A 24417-nucleotide genomic window follows, 5' to 3' on the forward strand; every position below is an offset into this window, starting at 1 on the left:
TAGACATTACTAATTATTGCCGAAATATTGCTAAATTGCCAAATTACTAATTATTATTGAACTAATCACTAATTATAAACTTATTACTAAACTAACAGTTAACCAACTGATGAACCAAACAAATATGTAATTATTAAACAAATTACCAAACTAATAACTAACCTAACTTATTAACTAATCTAACAACTACATTAACTAACTAAACTCAACACCATGTAACTACAGTAATGAAATCAACTTAACCAATAAGCTTATCAAACTAACAAAGCTAACCAACTGATAACTAAGTTTCAATCATCACTTACAGTGCATACATAGACGAGGGACAAAAAAGGATGACAAAGACAAGCGCTAAGCTATCTAAGCTATCTAAAAATAATGAGAGAGAAATGACACTATAAAGCATAAATTACTAATAACCTATCTAATTATAATAACTAAGCAAATATAATTAACTTACTAACTAATCAACTCATAACTAAATAACACACTGAACTAGCTAACCAAATATAACGGATTTATCCATCTAACTAGACAAACTGCAAATAGATGCAGCCAAACAAAACAGTTTTTGCAAGGAAAGCTACTAAGGGGGAGCTGGCAACATCAATCATTAAACAGTGCCGTTTATAATTTCAATACAAACGCATTGCACATTAACTTATTTTGCCAAAAGCTCCCATTGCATGGTCGCTCTATAAACGTGAAAGAGGCGCCTTTTGTCATGAAAAGATTTGCATGGTCGTGTAGCCCGGCCACCTGGTGCATCAGATTGTTCACCTTCTGTCCCTATATGAAACCTTTGGGGAAGTTTCATGACCAGATGAAAAGTATTGAAGGACCCTGCCATCAGCTTGTTATCTGCTGCACTGATGTATATTGAAACTTGACCACTGTGATTGCCATTGAATACTCAATGGTCCTGTTGGGATAAGCTCACGAAATCAAGTTTGTCATATGGTGGTCCAACTTCACTTTACATTGTCGACACATGGTACAATAGAGCTGGAGTTAGCCTTCCCAATAATGCCATTACGCTTGTGTAGTTCAGTCTTAGCCACCTAATTGTAAGTGCTCTCAGTCAGGTCTCTCGGGTAGACAGATGGTACCTGTGTTCTCATAGCTAAGCACCAGTTTGGGCTTGGAACTCCTGTGACTGATCATAGGAAATACATGTGTAACACACTGCATTGCTTCATTATAATGAATAATTGATCTCTCACCAGCCATAACAGTAACAAAAAAGCATGACTCAGCTTGTATGTATTCTGTTTGCCATGTTTTTTTAATGCAAGTGCTTCTAGCTGCTCTTTATCATAGCAACTGGAAAACTTTCAAGACGTTTCGTATACAAAATAACCTAAAGTATCTGTGCTTATGATAACCATGTTAGTTAATAGAATTGTTTTTTCTTTCAGCATCACGCTTGTGGTTACTGAAACATTTGATGCTGGTTTGTTTGGAGAACATGTTCTGAAGAGCCTGAACCATGCATGGGAGTACCTTTTGAATGTGGAACCATCGTAAGTTAGGTGTTTATACTTACTGCCTTAGCCTCAGAACGAAAGGCATTGTTGCAGATAACATTAGGAAGTACAGATTAGCATGAATGTAGATCTGTCAGTTGAATTGAGTGTTGGTCACAGGTGACATGATTGTATTCACTTTGTACATATACTGTGTACATGCACTGCGAGTTTCAAGGGCACAGGCCCTTGAAACTATTAACAACACTTAAATTTGAAAACTTGGGTTTATTGGTGTCTTGGTGTCTTATTAATAGACAAGTGCTGCTACTTTTATGTCGAATGCATTGCAGGAAAATTGTGCGCAGCCGCTCATAAAGGTGGCCAGCTCTATAACTTTTCGACTGCAGTAGTAAAAGCACTGATAATATCAGCCCTTCAGGTGAAATCAATTCTCTTTTTTTAGAATCTTGCTTTAGCACATTTGTTGCATCTTTGGATTCATTAAAGAGAGAGCCGAGTTACATGTTAGTTTTGAGAATCAACATTCCAGTAAATGAAGCTCTAGCCTGATTTACATTATAGCTACCACTTTGCTAACACATGCGTGACCACAGCTGCAATTAGTATTTGCAACGATCTTGTCCAAAAGCCTCAATGCTTTGGTGAGCCGATGAAATATTATATTGTGTTCAAATAAAGAACCTCTGCACTGTCTGTTTCTGCAACAGCTATTGTCTGTAGTAGTTCTCTCGCATAGCTTCTGCAGAGCGGCTTTTGAGATTTGCAGTGATAACTGTCAGGGGCTCTTCCCCTACTTAAGATTGAGTGTTCCACCTGCGTGGTTTTCTGCAGAAGACTGCAGTGTGTTGTAAATAAAAATAAAATAAAGATGGAGCTGCCATTCATGGCCACTACTGCCAAATGGTTAAAAAAAAGCAGCATATCAGACATGCGAAAACAAGGATTTTAATCCTATGACCTTGACAATGACAGCCGTGTATGTTACCACAACACTACAGCTGGGCTGGGCAATGTAACGGATGTACAAGTCGGTCATCATTGAGAGCAATGTTCAGTGCCTAAATATGCTATGGAACTAGTACTATGCCACCTTCCTTAATGTTAGTTAACGTTGGATGCAGGTTTGCAGGCACAAACTGTTCAACATGTATTGGTGTGGTCTTGTGCTTTTGGTGCCATCTGGTAAAGGCACAGCAAACTTTATCCAGTCGAACTTCGATAAAATGAAAACATATGTAGCGAGTTATCAGATATACTGAAGTAAACCTACCATATGCTCCAAGTCATTGGCTATCATTGTAATAGTGCGGCAACTGTGGAGTAGGACTGCTGCAATTTTTGTTTTTAAGGAGGTATTTTACTTTCCATAGTGCTATCAATTCTTTTTTTCAACACTCACGAGCTAATGTCTCTTTTCCAGTGCATGTTGCCAACCAAAAGCCACCGTGATACCTGAAAATGCTGAGGTGTTTGCCTGCCTAGTTGAAAGCCAGTGGATCAGGAGCAGTCAAAAGTGAGCGAGCCCTTTCCATAATGATGCTTTCCTTACTTTCTAAATCTGTTTAAACAAGGATTTTGTTTTGTACTACAGGACGTTTGTCTTTCTTTTGTCTCTTCTTTCTTCATTTCTTTATCGACCAGTGTTGTCGCTGGTGCACAGTTTTGCACGGCCTTATGCAAATGAGCGAGTTTCCAAATTTCGTTATCGATTGAAAAACATCCACCAGGTGTGGAATTGTACCTTGCAGCAGCACCGGGAGCAGGTGAAACTTCATTTTGGAGAAATGGGGCCCCACATGTGCTGTGCTTCAGCCAGAGTGTCAGTTAACAAAGATGCCTTCAACTCACGTATGTGTGCGAAAATAGCAGGTTGACCGACGCGAGTGAGAGAAAACTCTCAGTGTACCGATGCTGCAGGCTTGCATGCATTGCATGAAGTATGCAGAGGTTTTACGCTGCATGCTGCGGAGAGTGTGTGCAGCTGCTGTGGCAAGCACAAGGAAGCAGCCCACATACGGAGATCCAAGTCCGGGCACTCAACTTGTGAATCATGTTTGTCCTCTTTCTTCACAGAGGATGCACGTTTTGAACAATTTTAGTTTGTATACTCGAAGCATGAGCGCAACGCAAGCAGAACTGCCACGACGCTCATCAGTTGCATGCATGGAGCGTTATTATCAGCCTCTACAAACTATAATAGTGCCAGAGCTTTGATTTTAGGATATACCTGCACATGCGATGTATTCCTGCAGATAATACTAAGACATTGTACTGCAAAGGAGAGCTGCTTTAAAAGCTTGACCCACGAATTCGAGAGCAAATACACAGTGTTACACGGAACCTAGCCCAGATCTGAAGTGCAGGTTGCTGTGAAAGCAGTGTCTGTGTAGGTTACGGTTCCAAAGCAGAATGCCTGTTGAGCAAGCTATACTAATGGATACTTAAGGGTGCACAAAGCCATTCGTGTTGCTTCGATTCTTTGAAGTTCAGGTAAATCTGCTATTTATTAGTTCATTAGACAATGAAGACAATTTCTGAAGCCTGAACGGCCAGACAATGATGATAGCTGATCCTCTTGAAACAACGCTGCCTCGCAACTGTGCCATAGAAAAGATAATGTATGTGACCACTGTTGCAAGAGCACTGTGCATTTTGGAAATTCCTTGTAGTCATGTTGTGTTACTGCACAGATGTCCAATTAACAGCCAGTGGCACCATCTGCCATGGACTTCACTAGCGTTGCAGCTAGAGGGGTGGCTGTAACTAAGGCATGTGTGTGTGCCGCCTCTTAATGCGGTGGCCAGAAAATGCCCGTGGTACACTTGGGCTGTTTTTCACCCACCCTACAATTTTTAGGATAAATAAGATTAGCAGATCATTTACAGTGAAACCAGAACATATCTTGGAACAAGTCGTTACTCGTGGCACAATTCACTGACTATGGTGCAAGACGGCACAATAATATTCCTATGGCACAAGTGACGCAGCTGTTTTGCCCCTATATCTTCTGGGGAAGTGCTTCACAAATCAGTGCTAATTGAAGTGTGCATAGTCTTTTGGGCACTTTTTGGCCTGAAATATTTAGAATATTGAAACCATGAGCATTCATTCAAAAAGGCAACAGTCTGTTAGAATCCACTTATTCTGAAGGGTAGATTGGTGGCATGCGTAGATAAATAAGTGCTGCATTGCAGTGATAGTGAAGAACAAAGCTTTGCCAAAATGCAAGTTAGGAAGCTAACTCCTTAGTTGGCAAACTTGTTTCCAAAGTAACAAGTTAAGAATGAATCATAATGGTGGCAGCAAGCATGGTCATCAATCATTGAATCTAAACTCCAAGGTCAAGCTAATCTGCTATTTATACACATATCACTGTACTACATTCTAGAGTAATTGCTGGTGCCCGTGTATATTTGAGAAGGTGCAGCACTGCATTCCGGTCAGACAAGATTTTTTTGCTAAAGAATTGACGCAACATTTAAGAAATCTTGCATGCATATACCATAAAATACAGATGAAGCACCCTCACTTCTGAAAGTGCCCCCCATTGTATTATCTGAGAATTTCAAAATCTCCAACACTACTCAGCAACTGCTGCACAACTCCTCCTACTCACCACTCCCCCTCCCGTGGGACGCTTGCCCATCTGCATGCTTACCCTGAATCTGAAACAATCTGTAGATTTCAGCTGCATTTCTTGGCAGCAATCTAAGTTGGCCTAATGTCGGACATTTTCCACGTTTAAAGCTATAGTTTCAAGGTGGATGCAATCCAAGGAAGGAGTGCTTCTGAACAACACTCATTTTTTGCAATGTTCATTTGATGGTGTGTTGCACGATAGTGACATCGCATTATTGCATTTCTGCATGGTGAAGAAAATATATTGAACTTGTGGTATGGCATCTGAAGGCTAGACGTGACATCTTGTCGCTTCGATACTGTTTATATCGAAGAGGATGCACTAGTGAATACGTCAAGAGAAGATGCAGAAAGGCACTCCGTGAAAGCTGTCACATCCCAACTTTGTAGCAGCTGTTACAAAGGAGACTGCCGCATGTTCATTTAAATGGGCCATAAACCATCCCTCGGGCTTGGTGAAAAAAATAAACATGATCCGTGGATAGCATATGCTGCAGTGAAAATCTCAGCCAGATTTTGCAGTAATGCGCGGCGCATGGATCTCTCAAGCAGTGCGTGAACTCACCTTTCTCTCAGATACTCTCTTTTCAACAGAAGCATGCTCCTCACTCTTTTCTGGATGCTATATTTCATAATAAAGTAGAATCCCATATGCGGCTGCTATTGGCCAATAGCTAATATCAGACAAGAAGGGTGTTTGGATCAGTGCACTTGTTCCAGCTGTTGCAATGTATATTTATTGACGCAGTTTAATAAACAGGCTGAAGTTAGTAAAAATATGCTTACGAATTTCAATAATAATTACGTACATCCGGAAGCAGCCGACTATCGTCTGCTCAGGCTACGCCATGGCTGCCTGCATAGGAACTAAATTTGGTTACTAACTATCGGTGCGGTAGCCGTTGGGTCTCGCTAATTGCGACTGGTTTTGAACACTCAACTAGCCTCAAACCACACGAAACTTAAGGTCAGACCACACGCAAGCTTTCTAGCATGTGCTCACTCCTGACTGCTCCTGGTTAGATGCCTTGGCAGACTGTGCTTTGTAATGGTCGAGCTATTGATAGTGCTTCAAAATGTGCAAGTTGGATGTGGTTACTCTCCGTCAGCCAAGCTGGTGCAGGATGAAGCCGGTCCACACCATATAGCGCAGCCAAACAAGAGCATATGAGTGTGGGCACGCATTCTGGCCCTGTCGTGCACAAAGCAAATGCTGCTGTTGCATGTAGCTTGTGGTCTACTACGTAGCATAGATATTGTGGCTACCACGAGGTGCCGCAATGAGTCCGCTGGCTCGGTGCACTGCAGCTTGCTGAGGACAAGCACATTTGGCATGTTTGGCTACGTTTGGTGCATCGTAAGAATTGGAAATAGTGGCGTCTGCATGTACATCCAGATCATATTTTAACTGCGCGCCGCTGTGACGTTCGGTAGGTGGAGTGTTGTGGGCATACCCCTCTCCGCCGTAGCCTTTGCAGTGCACGCTATCGAAGAAGGAGCGGAAGCACCGTAAAGGGCATGTTTGATTGCCAATAACACCGCTTCTGCTGGACGTATTGAAGTGCGTTTGGCGGCAAGGTATTTCTAAAATAACCTAATTTAGCTTCAAATGCATTTCTCGACTTTGATAAAAAGCAGTTGAGGGCCTCTTTAAAAATTGTAGCATTTCCAACACACTCAAAGCTTTTGAGTACGGCAAGCTGTCTGGCAGGCTCTTGTTGACGCTAGAACTGCATAATAATGCAGGCCATATTCCTTTGAGCTGATGGTTCTTTGCGCAGCCTCGGTGGCATTACATATGCTTGGTAGCTTTTGTGGAGCTTAAAATATGACGTCCACTTCCACTTTTTAGGCCACCTTTAAAACATCTGATATCCCATGCATGTACAATACAACCACCTTCTTTCTCCTTTCATGGCTGCGCTTGCACTTATGACCCAGTTCTGGTAGTTTTTTCAGTTCATTTTCCGCCACTGATAAATGTATGTGGATAAGGTAGCCTGCTTTCAGTAGCCGCTCTTTTTGTCTCAAGAAACTCCCAGGCATCCAGTGGGGGCGTGATTTCTGATTTGTGGAGCGTATTCGCAAAACATAGGTTTGTGATTGCTTACCAATCATTGCTGTTGGGAGTATCACCCTAGGGAAACAAAGATGCTGCTTCCACATGCCTCGCGTCGCATTCAAGGTTGGTGAAGCGAGCAATCGCAAGCCTATGTTTTTTTAATGTGCTCTGCAAATCATGCCCCCACTGGATGCCTGGGAGTTTCTTTAGACAAAAAAAGCAGCTACTGGAAAAAGGCTACCCCATCGACATACCTTTATCAGTAGCAGAAAATGAACTGAATAAACTAGCGGAACCGGGTCGTAAGCACAAGCGCAGCCGTGAAAGGAGAAAGAAGGTGGTTGTACCGTGCATGCATGGGATATCACATGGTTCAAAGAAGGTGGCCCGAAAAATGGAAGTGGACGTCATACTTTCAGCTCCACAAAAGCTATCAAGCATATGTAAGGCCACCGATTCGTTGAGAAAGATGCACCGAGGCTGCGCGAAGAACCAGCGGCCACCGTTTGTGCACTGCACGCAAGGTGTCGTATATCGCTTCCGTTTCTCGTGCGGCAAAGTGTACATAGGGCAAACAGGCAGATGCCTCATTCACAGGCTAAGGTATCACAAGCAAAAACTGAACTGTTATCCAGATCGACATGTCTCCGTGCTTTGTGATGATTGCGGGCTTAAACCACTGTTTAAGGATTGTGTAGTCATGTTTAGAAACACAGATAGAGATACCAGGGGAAAATGTAGAAACAAGCTCATTTGCAAAAGAAGGTAATAACTGTGTCAGCGCTCCTTCGATTACTGTGAGCAGGAAGGAAACTGCCTATCTGGAAAATGTTGGGTTGCGCGTGCAATGATTTCCACTCGTTTGAGTGTGTATAAGTACCATGCTTTTCTGAAATAAAATTCAGTTGATAGTTAGCGCACATCCTGTTGTCGAATTTCTTGTCTGTGTCAATCCAGCGCTATGACTTGATCTTGCACTCTGAATTGAAGGCTCGCTTTGGTTTTCACAGGGTCACGTGCATTAGTGTCCCGTCTGGCAAGGGTTTTGGCAAAAGATAGCACTGCACACTACCAATGATGCCATGCATTTGCTTGTTACATTGTGGAACAAAGAAAAACTGCGCAAAAAAGGACAGGACAGAGAAAGAACCACACGACACTGCGCCTGTGTCGTGTGGTTCTTTCTCTGTCCTGTCCTTTTTTGCGCAGTTTTTCTTTGTTCTCATAATGTCATACCAACTAGCCCCTCACCGCACGCTTCTAGACATTGTGGATCACTGTTTGTGGTTTAACTATGCAGCATTGATTCTAGAAGGATACGTTTCATGTTTAGAGGGACAAAGGTGCAACACTTATGGAAATGCCAACGTTCGTACAATACGTTGACAATGCCAATGAGTTTGCCGAAATGGTGCATGGAGCTTGAGGATCTATGGCACAAATAAAAGCTCAAGTTACCTATCGTGAGTATGTGTAATTTAATGATTGCTTCGGTACATCTGAACCGCTGAGCTTGTCAGACATCGTTGCCGATCTAAGCATGACTCACAATGTCGAAATCAAAGAACAGGTGGATGAAGGCATGAATGGTTGCCTCACACCTGTGCACGTTTGCGGACATTGTTGTGGCCTTCAATATCTTGTGTGGTTACTTTGATATATACATGGCTTTGCATGAACTAAAGTAGGGCTACGAGTGCTTAAAGAGAAGTTATCTTCATTGAACACAAGTGGCCTATGGCAATTATGAGCTTCATTTTGTGCGATTCACAACTTATGATGGTAAAAAAAAGTTTTTAATGTTAATTCTTACTTCCAGGCAGCTGTAGTGACAACATTCATTTGGGCTAGATGGTGCATACTTGAATTATCTTAGTTGGCACTGTTCCTTCCTAATTCAGCTGTAGTGAGCTTTACATTTAGTATGTTTTCAATAGTTGTTGGCGTTCTATCCAACTTCAAGTAAAGTTTAGCGTGAGAGTAGCTTTTTGCCTCACCTGCAGTGTTGCGCAAGCATAATCATGTTACGTTTTCTTGGATCAGTCATTATTCTTTGCAGTCTCCTAAAGAATGTATCAAGAGGGTTCTAGTGTATTCCGCTTACATGTTCATCATGACAGCATTCATTAGTGATTGGGCAGGTTCATTTACTTGGCCTAAAATGTGTTGCAGGTGATTTTTTAAGTTCTTATTTTTTTTAAGTGCGGAGAAATACAGTAAATGATGCCTTTGTGCTACTCATTGAACATTTGCTCTCACTCAGACTTATAATTGTGTACTCTACAAAATGACAACTTTCCAAGCTATTTGTTTTCTAGGGTTAGCAGAGACGTGCTGGAGGACATTTTGAAGTTGGAAAATGTTGAACTGAATGCTGCAAGTGATGATGAACAACCATACGACTCGGAAAAACTGAGCCTGCTGAAGCATGGCTTCCTGAGGCTTTCTGAACCTTTTCATCTGCTCTCAGTGGATTTCAACAGTCACAAGGTATGTCAGAAAGCTTTGTAAAACATCTTGTGTAACACGCTTTGCTTTCATGACCATTCTTTTTTTCACTTAAAGTTTGCCTCTGAGCTATAAAATGGGTTAAGCATCTTATACGTGTGTATACAGTAGCTTGCTTTCTACAATTAAATCCAGCAGGGATTCTGTGGTAATTAAATCCAGCAGGTATCTACGGTGTCCACAGCTGGTAGTCTGCTTGCAAACATAAAATTCTAAAAATCCACGATATATACAAATACAAATTATTAAGAACCTATAAAAACGCCACATTAGGTAGGGCGGAACTATTCCAAGAATTATCAAATCTCAGGAAAAATACAATTTCCTACCCATTCCGATATCAACCGCCATACTACGTTCCCTCCTCGCGCACCCATTATGGGAAAGAAAAACTTGACTACGCCCTGGCAACTACACTAAATGAGCTAGACCGGAAAGGTGTGAACGTTCTGGCCCTTACTAACAAAACCTTATTTGACCTGTTTGTTTGACTTTATTGAAACTGCTTATGCTTCTAATTGTTCTCGTAGTTGTCATTTGTGATCGGACTGCCTGATCGTTTATTTGATGATATGTTTATATAACTGAATCAAGATAATAAATCGTCGTGTCACTGCTGTTGTACGGGTGGCTAGAGCTTAGTCAAGCTGCACAGATGCAGCTTTTTTCTCTGGCCCCCTATTTTCGCAGTAACAATGTACTGTCTGCGGCGAAAATAAAACTTGATTGATTGATTGATTGAAGTGGCTTGGATGTAGCCTCACTTTTGGCAAGTAGTGGCATCTTGTTGAGCACAGTCAGTTGGTATGCAAGAGCACCTGACAGAATGCAGAATAGACAAGTCATGCTGAAAGCTGGCGACAGGTTACAGAGATTCCTACTAGTGTCACTGCAGCAACCATGCATCTCCTCCTTAGCACAAGCTGTTCTACGTGATATATACTGCACAGGTACTCTGATAAGCATGGTGTTATCAATGTGTGAGCGGCAAAAAACTTCCCTTTTTCGGGTGAGTGCTGGGTGTTGTGGGAAGTATAGTAATACTTCCCACAATATAGTATAGGTTTATGACTAGCTGAACGTGTACTGGGGAATACAAGCCTGGTGTCCAAATAATACACATTGTGCAGGGGAACCTCGACACTGCAGTATGCACTTTTGTCTATGAAAAATTATCTACCGTATTCAATTCCTTGCAGAGGTCATTCACTGCTTGGGCTGATTCTGTCTGTATAACTATATTTCCAGTGTTTCCTGTGTGGCATTTGGGATTGTGTGATGGTTAACGCATTCTATGTGGCCTGCCTCTCAGTGAATAGGCTTTTCACTGCGTTTTCATTTCTGACATTACTTTTCTTACAGGAAATTAAAAATCTCATCAAAGGCATACAATGGAGAGAGAAAGTCTGCTGCACCCAATCTGGCATCCTGGACGCTGTTTGCTTGTGGTTTCGGCTCAAAGTTGGAGATGCATGGCTGGACACAGGACCAGACTCAAACAGCTGCTGGGAACAAGCCATATTCACAGGTAGCCACGCAGCATGACGCACTGCTAAAATCCAAATTGTTGATTGCTTTCTATAAATATAGACACCTTGTTATGTAAAAACATTAGCTGAAAGCAGTTTGGGTGGGTGCAGAAGTATTATTTAGAACGTTAGAAGTTGCAAAGGGCTGCCAAAGCGGAACCTCAAAGCCACTGTTAATAGCACCGATAGTCGTGTCCCCTAGTTATTTTGTGCGTCAACTTGTTTTGCTGTTATTGTGTTTTCACTATCAGGCCAGCCCCACATGTCATCACCGCTTGTAAAAAAAAACAACTTTTGTTTGTTATTGTCACTAGGGATCGAACTCTCACACCTGTGGCACTATGCAGTTGGGAGCTGAATACACCAGAGAGCTTTAGCTTGTCCAGTATTAGGGTAAACGCAGGTGGACTGGGCATTGGGGCGGAGGCATAGACGTCAAAAACAGCTAATATTGCAGTAACCAAGTATGCTACTTCGATGCCGGTGTAAACTGGCGTAATCATATTGCTGCCGAAAATTTACACCAATAGCAAAGTAAAACACACTTGGTTACTGCAATATTAGCTGTGCTTGTCTAATTGAGCTCTGCGTCACCAGGTGGCTGCATCATGTAGGCTGCTCACGTTTACAGCTCCACCCCCTCTGCCCCAACGCCCAGCCTGCCCACGTTTACCCAACTACCAGACAAGCTAAAACTCTCTACTAACTACTGAGCTGGTTGTTGTTCAGCGACCATGCTTCACCATTTGTATGGTGTTTTGTGCACCATGCAGACGCAAGGAGGCTGTGTCTGTGCACGTACTTAGGAAGTCACAGCAGGCAACATTGTGACAGATGAAAATGACTGTGCACATTGCAAATAAGTTATTCTTGAGAAGTCCGTTGCTGTTGCGGTAAATGAATTCAGCACCAAAGAAATTGATGAAGTCTGCATATTATTTTGTCTTATTGTAATGACTCGTTACTATGATTACCTTTGTCGTGTTGTAACCTTTGTTCTGTAACATTTGTGCTGTGATAACATTAATGAATAACTTGAAGCCAGGGGAGAAAACAACTTTCACTGTTAATGGTGCAGCTGAAGTTATTTTTCACTGCTTTGCTGCAATATACTTTTTCTGAACTGGCTTCAAGCAGTGTCTGTTTCTGGTATAATTCTATTTCATGCTAGCGGTGTTCTATTGTTTACAAGGTAGACACATATTGATACGGAACAGCCGCCACAGTGTGGCTGCACTGAGGAGGAAGAAGACGATGTGTACCCGCCTGATATAGCGTCGCCATTTTGGCCTCCGTTAGCTCCCCTGTAAATAAATTGTAAATTGCATTGGGCATCAGCTACATGTAACATTAATTTGGTGGAGGCAGATGGCGTCATGGAGCTCCGCAGCGGTCGCAATGGCGACAGTGCAACTTCGTCTCCTGCTGGCGGCACTTCATCTATGCAAGTGTCTCCGCCTGCAGCCCCGACTTACGTCGCCGTTTCCCCCTCTCGGGATCCTGGTGTTTTCACCGGAGTCGGTAGTCCTGATGTTGATGACTGGCTCCGCTTATACAAACGTGTCAGCACCAGCCACAGGCACAGGTGGGATCCGACTATTATGCTTGCCAACGTTCTTTTCTACCTCGACGGAGCTCCACTGGCATGGTTCCAGGCTCACGAAGAGATCTCGAGCTGGGATCTCCTCAAAGAGAAGCTCTGCAACCTTTTTGGCAATCCGTTCGGTTGCCAAGTCAATGCCAAGAAAGCCCTTGCCACACGTGTACAGACGTCGACTGAGTCCTACGTGTCGTACATTTTCGACGTCTTGGCCCTTTGTGCCAAGGCTGACCCGAACATGTCTGAGGATGATAAGGTTAATCACGTCCTCAAAGGCATTGCTGAAGACGCCTTCAATTTACTGTTGTTTATGAACATCACCAGCATCGATATGATCCTCAAGGAGTGCCGCCGTCTCGAGCATGCTAAAAGCCGCCGGGTATCACAACACATCACGCGACTTCCCAACACAGCTGCTACGTCATCTTGTGACGACCTCTTCCACCAGCCGTAGCGATGTCACAACTTGACCCGCATTATTCGTCGTGAGGTCGAAGCAGCACAACCGGCTGCCCCTTCATTCCCGTTATCTAATCATTCTCCGGTGACAATCTCCTTGATCCAGGCCGTCGTCCGTCAAGAGTTGTCCAACGTCGGCCTACAATCCATTCGTTCTGTACGCTAAGAACCTCTTTCTCCACGCACGTCCCCACCCTGCTCTTCTTACTCCTCTTATTGACAGCGCAACCCCTCCGAATGGCGAACCGTGGACGACAAGCCGATCCGTTTTAACTGCCGACGCATTGGACATGTCGCTCGCCACTGTCGCAGCCGCTGGACCTCTCCGATGCGCTATTCTCCCGATTAGTGCCCTCGTCCCTCTAGCGCGTCCTTTTACTTCGCTCCTTCTATGCCCGCCCCATCATCGGACCCTGCGACACCTTTGACACGACCCCGCTACTCCCTCCTGCCGTCAATCTCGTTCGCCCCCGACGCGCCGTGCTCCTTCTCCGACCTACTCGCCGCAACCCCGACCGGAAAACTAGACAGTGCAGCTTCTGGAGGTGAAGCTGCAATGACGACATTGGCACGAAATCCTCGCTTCACCTTACCCACGAACAAGAATCTTGTGGATGTTCTCGTCGACAATGTTCCCGCGTGCGCGTTGATTGACACCGGGGCACAGGTGTCCATTATGAGTGCTGCTCTTCACCGTCGGCTCAAGAAAGTTCTGACACCTGCCCCGAACCGAGTTGTACAAGTCAACGACGGAGGAACTGTCACTATTGTTGGCATGTGCTGTGCCCGACTCGCCATTGCCGAGAGAGGCACCGTCGTCCTCTTCACCGTCGTCGAGCATTGTCGTCACGAACTCATTCTCGGTCTCGATTTCCTTGCCAATCATTCTGCCCTCATTGACTGTTCGGCTGGCTCACTTCGCCTTGACTTGCCTCTTCTTGCCAACCCTGTGGACCCGCCTCCAAGCCATTTGAGCTGCATGGATTTTATTCGCCTACCGCCTCACTCTGTGACACACGTTGACTTGTTGTCCTCACCAGCTATACCTGACGGCAATTACGTGGTCGCACCAATTCTGTCCATTAGACACGGTGTTACCGTGCCGTACACTGTGCTGACAATTACTGGCAACCGCACCCGCCTTCCCCTTGTCAATTTCGCGCTAACCGCGCAAGTTCTGCCTCAGGGGATCTCATTGACTATAATTAGCGCTTTGCAGGATGATGAGGTCAAGCCATTCACAGTGGAAGATCGTTACAGCTCAGTTCATAGCGTGACGTCATCGCATGGTACTGACGTCGACATTGAGAAGATGGTTTCCTCTGACCGTACACCTGGTCAAGCTGAAGCCCTTTGCCGTATTCTTGAAAGCTATCGCGACATTTTTTACTTTGACTATCGACCCCTAGGTCAAACGTCCGTTGTGACCCATCGCATAAATACTGGCGATGCGAAACCTATTCACCGTTGTCCATATTGTGTTTCTGCGTCGGAACGGGCTGTTATCCAACAGGAAGTAAAAAGGATGCTTGAAAAGGTTCTTTATCGAGCCTTCCTGTAGTCCCTGGTCTTCTCCCATCGTACTTGTCAAAAAGAAGGATGGAACGTGGCGCTTTTGTGTAGATTATCGCCACCTGAATAAAATCACAAAAAAGGACATGTACCCTTTGCCATGTATTGATGACGCTCTAGACTGCCTGTACAGTGCCACCTATTTTTCTTCTATCGACTTACTTATCGGCTACCGGCAGATATCCGTCGACAACATGGATCGAGAGAAGACTGCATTTGTTACCCCTGATGGCCTTCATCAGTTCAAGCCGTTACAGAGCCTTTCGGTCTCTGTAATGTGCCCGCCACCTTCGAACGAATGATGGACTCTTTGCTTCAGGGGTTCAAGTGGTCCACCTGTTTGTGCTATCTGGACAACGTCATTGTTTATTCGTCCGCATTCGACACGCATCTAGACCATCTTTCAGCGATTCTTGACATGTTCTGCTGCACTGATCTCCAGTTGAACTTTTCAAAATGTCACTTCGCTCTCCGCCAAATCACTGTCCTTGGACACCTCGTGGATGCTAGAGGTGTGCGACCTGATCCGGACAAAATTTGTACCGTTACAAACTTTTCTGTTCCGAAGTCTACCAAGGACGCTCGTAGTTTCGTAGGGCTGCGCTCTTATTTTCGACGCTTTGTGAAGGATTTTGCGACCATCGCACATCCCCTTACCAACCTCTTAAAGAAAGACGCCCCTTTTTTTCGCGGTCCTGACCATGCCGCCTCTTTTTCGCAGCTCACTACTCTCCTTACCAAGCCTCCAGTTCTGGCCCACTTTAACCCGTCTGCCTCAACGGAAGTTCGAACTGATGCCAGTGGTCCCCGCATAGGAGCAGTGTTAGTACAATGCCAGCGTGGACATTATCGCGTTATAGCCTATGCCAGCCGACTTCTATCACCCGCCGAGCGCGATTATTCAATCACAGAGCGCAAGTGCCTCGCTCTTGTATGGGCTGTTGCAAAGTTTCGTCTATACTTGTACGGACACCCATTCTGTGTCATCACTGATCACCATGCCCTCTGCTGGCTATCCTCGCTCAAGGACCTCACGGGACGACTCGCTCGCTAGGCGTTACGCCTGCAAGAATATACCTTCTCCGTGGTATATAAGACTGGACAGTTGCACCAGGATTCTGATTGCTTGTCCCGCTACCCCGTCGACAAACCGGCTGATGCGGACGCCGTCGCTTGCGTTTTCTCTGTGTCTCAGTTGCTTCAAATTGGCAACGAGCAACGCCGCGATCCTTCATTACGAGCCCTCATTGACCGTCTAGAGTCAACGCCTAGCGATGCCTCTCTTCGGATGTTTCTCCTCAAGGAGGGGACATTATACTGCCACAATTTCGGTCCACATGGCCTTGACCTTCTGCTCGTCATTCCAACACACCTACGTTCGACTGTCCTACACCAACTTTATGACGCCTCCTTGGCTGGACACTTGGGCGTCTCGTGCGTATACGACCGTGTACGCCGTCAATTCTTTTGACCGGGTCTCGCCCGCTCCATGCGGCGCTACGTTGCCGCTTGTGAGCCCTGTCAGCACTGGAAGCAGCCCTTCACACTTCCAGCTGGAAGTCACCAGCCGATCGCCATCCCATCGGAACCCTTTTTCCGTGTTGGTCTAGACCCTTTTGGACCATTTCCTCTCTCTGGCTCCGGAAATAAATGGGTCACCTTCGCTACTGATTATGCTACGTGGTACGCAATCACCAGAGCCCTCCCGACACATTGTGCTACTGATGTTGCTGACTTTCTTCTGTGACATCATTTTAGTGCATGGTTTAGTGCATGCCAATTACTCACTGACCTGGCCGCAGCTTTCTCTCAGCAGTCATCGAGGACATCCTCCACTCCTGCTCGACAAAGCAGAAGTTCAGCACGTCCTACCACTCTCAGACCAGTGGCCTCACGGAGCACCTCAACCAGACCGTCACCGACATGCTTTCGAAGTACGTTGCGACCCACCATCACGACTGGAATCTTCACTTACCATATGTGACGTTCGCATATAATTCTTCGCATCACAACACCGCCAGCTATTCACCATTTATATGGCCGAGAACCTGCAGTGCCCTTGGACACATTACTGCCCTCGGCCACATGTTCAGCCACTGAACACGCCTGCAACTTGGTTGCACACGCTGACCACCCACGCCAGCTCACACGCACCCGTCTCGAGGCCTCACAGGAGCATCAGAGACGCCACTATGATTGTCACCATCGCGACGTGCACTTTTCTCCGGGTTCTCTGGTGCTTCTCTGGTCACCCATTCGACGTGTAGGCCTTTCTGAAAAGCTGCTGTCGCACTACACTGGCCCATACCGTGTGGTGCGATGAGTGACCGATGTCAATTATGAAATCGTCCTCGCCAACCTCTCAGTGTCATCGTCAGCTGCAAGTGACATCGTTCACATGGCGAGACTAAAGCCATACCACACACCTTTCACTGTGAATGTGTAGATTAAGCACCGGTGTTTCTACTGCCGGGAGTGATGATACGGAACAGCAGCCACAGTGTGGCTGCACTGAGGAGGAAGAAGATGACGTGTGCCCGTTTTATATTGCGTCGTCATTGTGGCCTCCTTTAGCTCCCCTGTAAATAACTTGTAAATAGCATTGGGCATCAGCTACACATAATATTTTTGGTTCCACCAAACTCACTTTTGCGTTCCATTACCTTAGAGTCACCTGCTGGTGGCCATTTGGAATCACATGAATTAATAGTGCTGCTTGCAGTATTAAGCATGGAACCCAGCTTTGAGGTAATAGTATCAACAAGGCTGGAAGAAATATTCTTGTACACTACAGATTCTTATTGCTGCTCTGAGTTCTTTGCTACTGTTACAAGTTACAAGAAACATTTTAACAACCCCAGTACAGGTAAACTAAAGAACTATGAACATTGTGTAATTTAGGCAGTCTTGAGGTGCAGGCTTTGTACATACAAATACATTAAAAGGTGAACGAACCTATTGCTGTTAATATAATGGTTAATGCTATCAGCTAAATTAGATACTATTGTCCACTGCTCCACTTGCTTTAGCCACATACACTGATACCTGACATGTGGCTACTTGAGATGTTGTTGCAGTTGCTGTTGGTATTCCAGTGCTGCGTACCATAAAAATATTTCTTTTTTTAGTTTAATTGAGGCGTACTGAATACCAATTATGAATAGTAGGCACAAAAGCAGCAGTTGGCACTATAGGCACCAGGCATGGGACGAGTTTCAGCCGGTGGTGGCTACATGCGGCAGCACCACAGATGTAGTGGCATGCGACGGCCGAGTCGAGCGCAGCAGGCTCAGTGGCCAGCTATATTGATTTATTATGTTCCGTCACTTTTTCTGTTTTGCATGTTGCCAAAATACCATGTGGAACCACATCTGAACATATTGTTGCGTTTTTGGATTCACAATCAGTTACTAAAACATGACTTAAGCTGTGAGACCCATTGAGTTTCATCCATCTTCATCTCAGCCTCACCAGATGGAATGGCAGAAAGCCTGGATTCGCACGGTCCTATGCTGTTTTGCTTTTGTCTAGTTGTTGTTCTGTAAATACGCAAGCCATTCATTCGCAAGAACATAGAGTTCCATGTGAAATGCGTTTTCACCTCCACAGGTGCGACGGCTCTGGAGCTTTGGCACTTAAGGCAAACACACGGATTTGAAGTCGTCATTTTGCCGTCCTCTCAGTGGCTCAGCCTTCTTATTTTAGAGTATATTTTCCTTCCTCATGCTTCCCAGCTCTGACTGCAGCTGGTACAAGACTCTGTGTGCTCTGCATCGACTGCATCATCAACACTGGCCACTGGCCGCCGCTGACATTTCTTGTCACGCGAAGCTGTGCGAAACAACCAACCAAGGGGTGCATTCAAATAAGGACCCACTTGGGGGGGGGTCCCGACTATGTTTTGTTTTCAGCAAAAATTTTTTATGAGGTGGACAGATGTCTCTGCAGAAAGGAATGAATCGTTGGTTTGTGAGACGCATCACAAATAATTTGAAGAAAAAGAAAGATTGTAATTCACTAAAGGTGGAGAATAGCTTTTTCTTGCTACTTGCACATTTTGCGTTTGAACACCTGTCACTCCAAAACTAAAACTGCGAAATATGTTTTAGTCATCTTAAACTGCTAGAACTACTGACCAAAGGAAACTTAGACTTATGTCAGCCACAGTGTTTTCTTTGTTAAAAAGTTGCCAGACTTTGCTTTTTGAGCGAGCGCCTTTCACTGGCCCCTGTGATTAGCGGTTTTGTGGGGCCATTTTAGCTAAGGCAATGAAGGTGGAAAATTTTCTGACAAGTCTTCAAATAATTTCTCGCAATATAATACAAAAAATATGCAGCTACATTACATATCTATTTTGTAATAAAAACCCAAATATGTCAAAATTGACTCATTTGGAGGGTGTTAAAACAAAACAAAAAAGAAAAGCAGTATTAGCTGATTTTCATTAGAATGCCCTTGCAGGACTGATAAATCTAGCATTGCAACATAGTTTGCATTATTTTATTTTAAGCAAGAAAATTGAGCCTATCTTTGTAGCCCTGTACACTCTAAGGAAAGTTTACACCCTTTGAGTTGTATCTTGCCACACAACAATAAACGTCATCTGTCTTGTCCGCATTTTCTTTCTTTAACGCTGTGAGCCCGGTACTCCCAATAACAAACGGCATGCGTGTTATCAGCAGGACAAGCATTACGGACAGGAAAGTAGCAGGCGCGGAATTTTCAAGAAAGGAAACGCAAGGAAGGCAGATGACGATTATCATTGTGTGGCAGATATACACCCCAAAGGGTGTAAACGTTTAGGTGATCTGTGTAATTCTAATAATAAAATCGAAATTAGATTCATGTTGCATTCTGAGCTTGTTGTTTTTGTGGTGTTAAAGAAAAGTAACTCAGATTGGGGCGCTTTTGCCTCTTCTGAGCCATGAGATGAGGTGAGCTTTGGTTTTCAGGGCTCCTGTATCCCGATTTCCAGTACGATATGTTAAGGTAGCAGTCACGTGAGAGCGCGCATATCGAGCTGTTTAGGGCTGGCCTGGGGAAACTATTTCTGGCAATACTCTCTAATTACACCTGCTATCCGAAATTCTCCCCCGTGTACATGACCGATGCACGAGCCCAGTGGGAAAGCGTGATGATGCCAGTGCAGTGGAGGAGTCGGCTGAGTGTGTTCAAATAAGGTCAGCTGCAAAACGGGTCCCAAATATTTTTCATTTTATTTAAAATTTTATATTAGGTACAAAAACCCTTCATACAGTAGAACTGAGGCTACTTTTCCTTCAAACTTCTTTGTTTCACACAGAAAAAAACCTTAACTGAGACAAAGTGCAATAATCTCGTTATTCAATAGCAAAGTGTTGCAACTTAAGAAGCATGCGGTATAGAAAATACAGTTTTCTACGCATTAAATGTTTTACTCTAAATCTATACAACTTCTCTCATGGAATTAAAGTAAATTGAGTTTAATTAATCTTAGCACCCAAACTTTTCAGTTCCCGAAAACTTTTTGGTTCGACACCCTTGTGCTGCATGTGTGTTAGGCAGAAGCATGCAGAGTCCGCTGGAGATACTGCCGACTGCACTGACACAGTCCCTATTTTCAGTATCTCCACTTCCTAGTTATTGTACAGAGATAACTAGCCGAAGGTGGCTTAGTAAAGCAATAAGCTCCACCAGTTGCCTCGCCCTCCTCCCTATTTTATTTAAATAAAGTGTTGGTAAGGATGTCTACATGCTTCTTTGCTCTAACATGTGATAAAAAGGGAAACACCGTACGAAGAGTAGCCATGGTGATATACAGAAAATGCTTAAGGAAGAAATATTGTTAACAGTTCACGAGTCATGACAGAGCTACCACACCACAAGCTTAATGCATCCCATGTGTGTGTAGGAGCTGTTGAAAAAGTTCGTGCGAAATTGTAATCTTTCGTACTTCGAAGGTTCTTAGAAACGAACACTCAAGAATCCCAGTGCATAAAGCTGTTAAGCATACAGAAATAGTACAAAAGCACTCCATTCACCTCGGTCGATGTTGAGCGCTTAATGAACCCAGAAACCTAGAGATTATAATTATCTGTTACTATTCTTATAACATTACAAATATGTGTAAACATACATTATTGAAGGCTTATTTTTTTTACATGAACATTTGTTAAAAAACTATTTTAGCTTTTCATGCCATCAGTTTAGCAGCTTTCCTGTTTTTGTTTTGTATTTTTTATGTTTGCAACACTTGATATGTCAATGAGCAGAAAGGCTTGGTAATAAATGCAATACGTGCTTCTTGTGTTGGAGCGTACTTGCTGCAGTATGCAGATTGAAAAGAAGAAAATAAAAAAAGTGGCCTCTTAAGTGCCGAGCAAAGCATTGTGAAGCAGTAGCTTACTAAATAAGGTTCCTGCTTTTCAGACCTCACAAGGAAGTGCCATGTCAGTTTTTTTTTTACCATAGTGATGGGCTGCACATATTAATATGCAAAACAGGTCGGGTGTGCTAACAAATTATAGTGCCTGTTAAGATTACTATCGGGCCTGAAACGAGACTTTAAGTGCCTGTTTTAGAGGCCTAAAAGCCACATTTTTAGTGCCAATAATCCGGCTTCTAGTCATGACATTTTTCTGCTAAGCACGAGGTCATAGTTTAGACGTCTGACCGCTGCAACCACACATTTTGATTAGTGTGAAAAGGTTTGCACGCTTATAATTAGGTGCATGTTAAAGACCACCAAATGTAAATATTAAATCAAGTTAAGGTGATAGAATGCTCAAAAAGATCTTAAGTTGTCAATATAAGAGATAACAGAGCTTTAGTAAGCGAGAAGTTGTAGCAGATGTAGCACATGATTTGAGGCTGTACCAGTACATTCTATTACCAGCCCGGTGACGTCATATCACCTCATTATTGTGTCACTAGTGCTCAAATGATAATAAGGAGATCATTGCATTGCATTGATGCTACTATTCTACTTCTATTCAATACTTAGAAAAAGGAACTCATTTATGTCATCATTGACCGCAATGCAGGTGGTAAAAAAATTTTGCTTTTTGCTCAACGCTGCATTGCCCGCACTCTCACGTTTGGCAATTTCGATACGAAGTGTTGATGCGCTGGTTTTGCTGGATTGTGAGGCTTATACTAACTGTGGGCAGCAGAAAATACTGTGTCCATGCGTTGTCATGAGATGCCCTCCACATTTAACTTTTTCTATACTGAAAGCAGTAGTGCAGGTCCTCGGGCATCATTTTTCTCACCGATGGAAGTATAAGGGGGCGATGTATGCAGCACCACACCGCCTCGCTCGTGGTGGGCAATTTGAATTGCACTGGGGTAATGCGGCTCCATCAGCCACAATTTTCTTTGGAGCCAGGTCTTTTCTTGGCACAAGAAAGCTCTGGAAGATTTCTGGAAGGGTATATTAACAGTTCACATTGACTTAGCATTTGCCTTTAGTGTACCTTTAAAGAATTCCTGGTCATCACAGCTAATCTGGAGCACTCCGCTACGACATCTCTCATAGTCCCAGTGTTGCTTTGGGACGCTAAACCACATAAACTGACTCAATTCATTCAGTGAAAATCCCTAAATAAAATTCAGGGTTATTTTGGATCTGCTCACAACATCCCACGTGAAAAATATGGAGAAGTACCGCATTATAGGAGCTCATACTTTCTTGGGCCAAATGCTGCAAATGTGTTTAGAAATTTAACTTGGTGGCTTTAGTTTCTGAATTCATTACTTATATTTAGGAATTGGTCAGCTGCGTATTGTAGCTTTCACCTCATCAGCTAACTTATTATTGCTGTTTTGCTTTCTTTGTGCAGGTCCAAGTGCACAGGTGTCATGTGGCGAAGTGGTTGAGCTTTCTGTGTCCTGCCAGAGCCACATCTCCATGCGCTGCACTTTAGAGTCACCGGGCAAAGCCTCTCAGAAGAAAGTGTTGAGCTTAGAGCCTGCCATTGTACGTGCAATTAATGGACAAGCACATGCAATGGCGCAGATTTCTGAAAAAATGTGTGGAACACTCGAAGAACGCTTTTCACAAAGTATACTGGATATTTCAAGTATCCCAATCCTAGGCTTGCTCCTCGTGCAACGTCAACCAAACTGGAGGCTCACTTGTATGCACAACTCCGATTTGAAAGATATTGTTGCCCATTTTGTGAAGGCTCATAAGTTGGAAGCATCTGTTTATGTGGCAGAAAGCCTGGAGGAACTGTACAGTGACAAACAGAAGCAGTATGATGTGTTTATCGTTAATGTGTTAGAATCATCTGGGCTTTTGCGGCAAGGTATTCTTGAAGACATTGCTCTGCTAAGGTAAGTCGAGGTTGCGCTGCAATTTTCTTTGTGGAATACGGATACGTCTTCTTGTTTTTTCACCGGTAAATGTCATTTAAGCAACATTAGCTGTAATTCATTCACAGCTCTGCTACCGTGCTCATTTGTTGTTTCATCAATCTAGATTTCATGTGACCAGTTAGTGGAATTAACATGCATTATAGGCTAACAACATTTAATGCATCGTTTGAACTACTCAGCGAGTTCAACAATCGTTGATTATTGGTGTACAGTGCATTTCGTGCTTGGAGAAAAGCCATGAGCATTTAGCTCATGTTTCGCATGGCACAATTCTTAACCAATCTGCTGCAAAAATTGTACGAATGGGCTAGAAGCATTCACTGATCAGCTGTGGAGTTTACCATTCCAAAATAGAATGCACACACCATTTTCAAAAACAGCAGATTAATTCTAACCACCTGATATTCTTTAACATGCACCCTATGTTAACGTGTTGTAGGAGCCTGCTTTCATTGTGCCTCCCTCATAATGTGGTCGTGGTTGCCTAATATTTAACCCCTGTCTTGTCTACAGTGGCAGAATAGTATTGCTACTGCACCAGGCTTGTAGACGCATGTTTGTTACAGTGCTGAACGCTGTCTTGACTTCTAGCCCTCAAAGAGCTAGCTCATGCTTTGAGTCAACCTTCCTGAAAGAAAATGAATAAGTTGCTAGAATATGCATCTACTGTTTGGATCTGTGCACTCAAATTCTCGCAAGTCGCACTGAAGCGGCACAATATCGTAGCGCACATTTAATCTTCTTGAACTAGTCCTATCTTTCCAGCATATCACCAATGAAAACATCGTTATGCCTCGCTTCTCTTTCTTCACGTAGAACAATAACATGTCTCTCTTTATCACAATATTTTTTATCACAATCTGCATCACAAAATAGAGTTGCTTTCCAATCACTCATTTATGCCATCTCGTATCAGCCATCATTATAAAGCATCTGTTCCTCATTCTCGTCCAACCAACACTTTCACTATTTCATTCCTGAAATGTAATGACTCGGAACACTTGCCCACCTCCATTGTCTGATCCAAACGAATTTAAACATGTGCTTGATGAACATGTACTGTACTGATATTTGTGTTCTTCTGTAATGCCCTGCTGGCCATAAAGGTATTGAAATAAATAAATAAACAAGAATCTTAAGCAGTTCGTTGTTCATCCCTAGTCTAATCATAGGAGCTTCCTGCCAACCACTAATGATTAC

General features: G+C 43.7%; 1 protein-coding gene across 3 annotated transcripts in view; it reads left to right on the top strand.

The window, feature by feature from the left end:
• LOC142578713 (protein arginine N-methyltransferase 9-like) overlaps positions 1-24417 on the top strand; it is a 37813-nt gene that overhangs the window by 6872 nt on the left and 6524 nt on the right. For all 3 annotated transcript variants that reach the window (XM_075688212.1, XM_075688211.1, XM_075688214.1), the window contains 5 exons: positions 1419-1523; positions 2911-3003; positions 9510-9681; positions 11062-11227; positions 22680-23175. In XM_075688212.1, coding sequence (XP_075544327.1) covers positions 1419-1523; positions 2911-3003; positions 9510-9681; positions 11062-11227; positions 22680-23175 — 1032 coding nt within the window. The remainder of the gene's footprint in view (positions 1-1418; positions 1524-2910; positions 3004-9509; positions 9682-11061; positions 11228-22679; positions 23176-24417) is intronic.

Source organism: Dermacentor variabilis, chromosome 4, assembly GCF_050947875.1.
Source record: "Dermacentor variabilis isolate Ectoservices chromosome 4, ASM5094787v1, whole genome shotgun sequence".
Classification (NCBI taxonomy): domain Eukaryota; kingdom Metazoa; phylum Arthropoda; class Arachnida; order Ixodida; family Ixodidae; genus Dermacentor; species Dermacentor variabilis.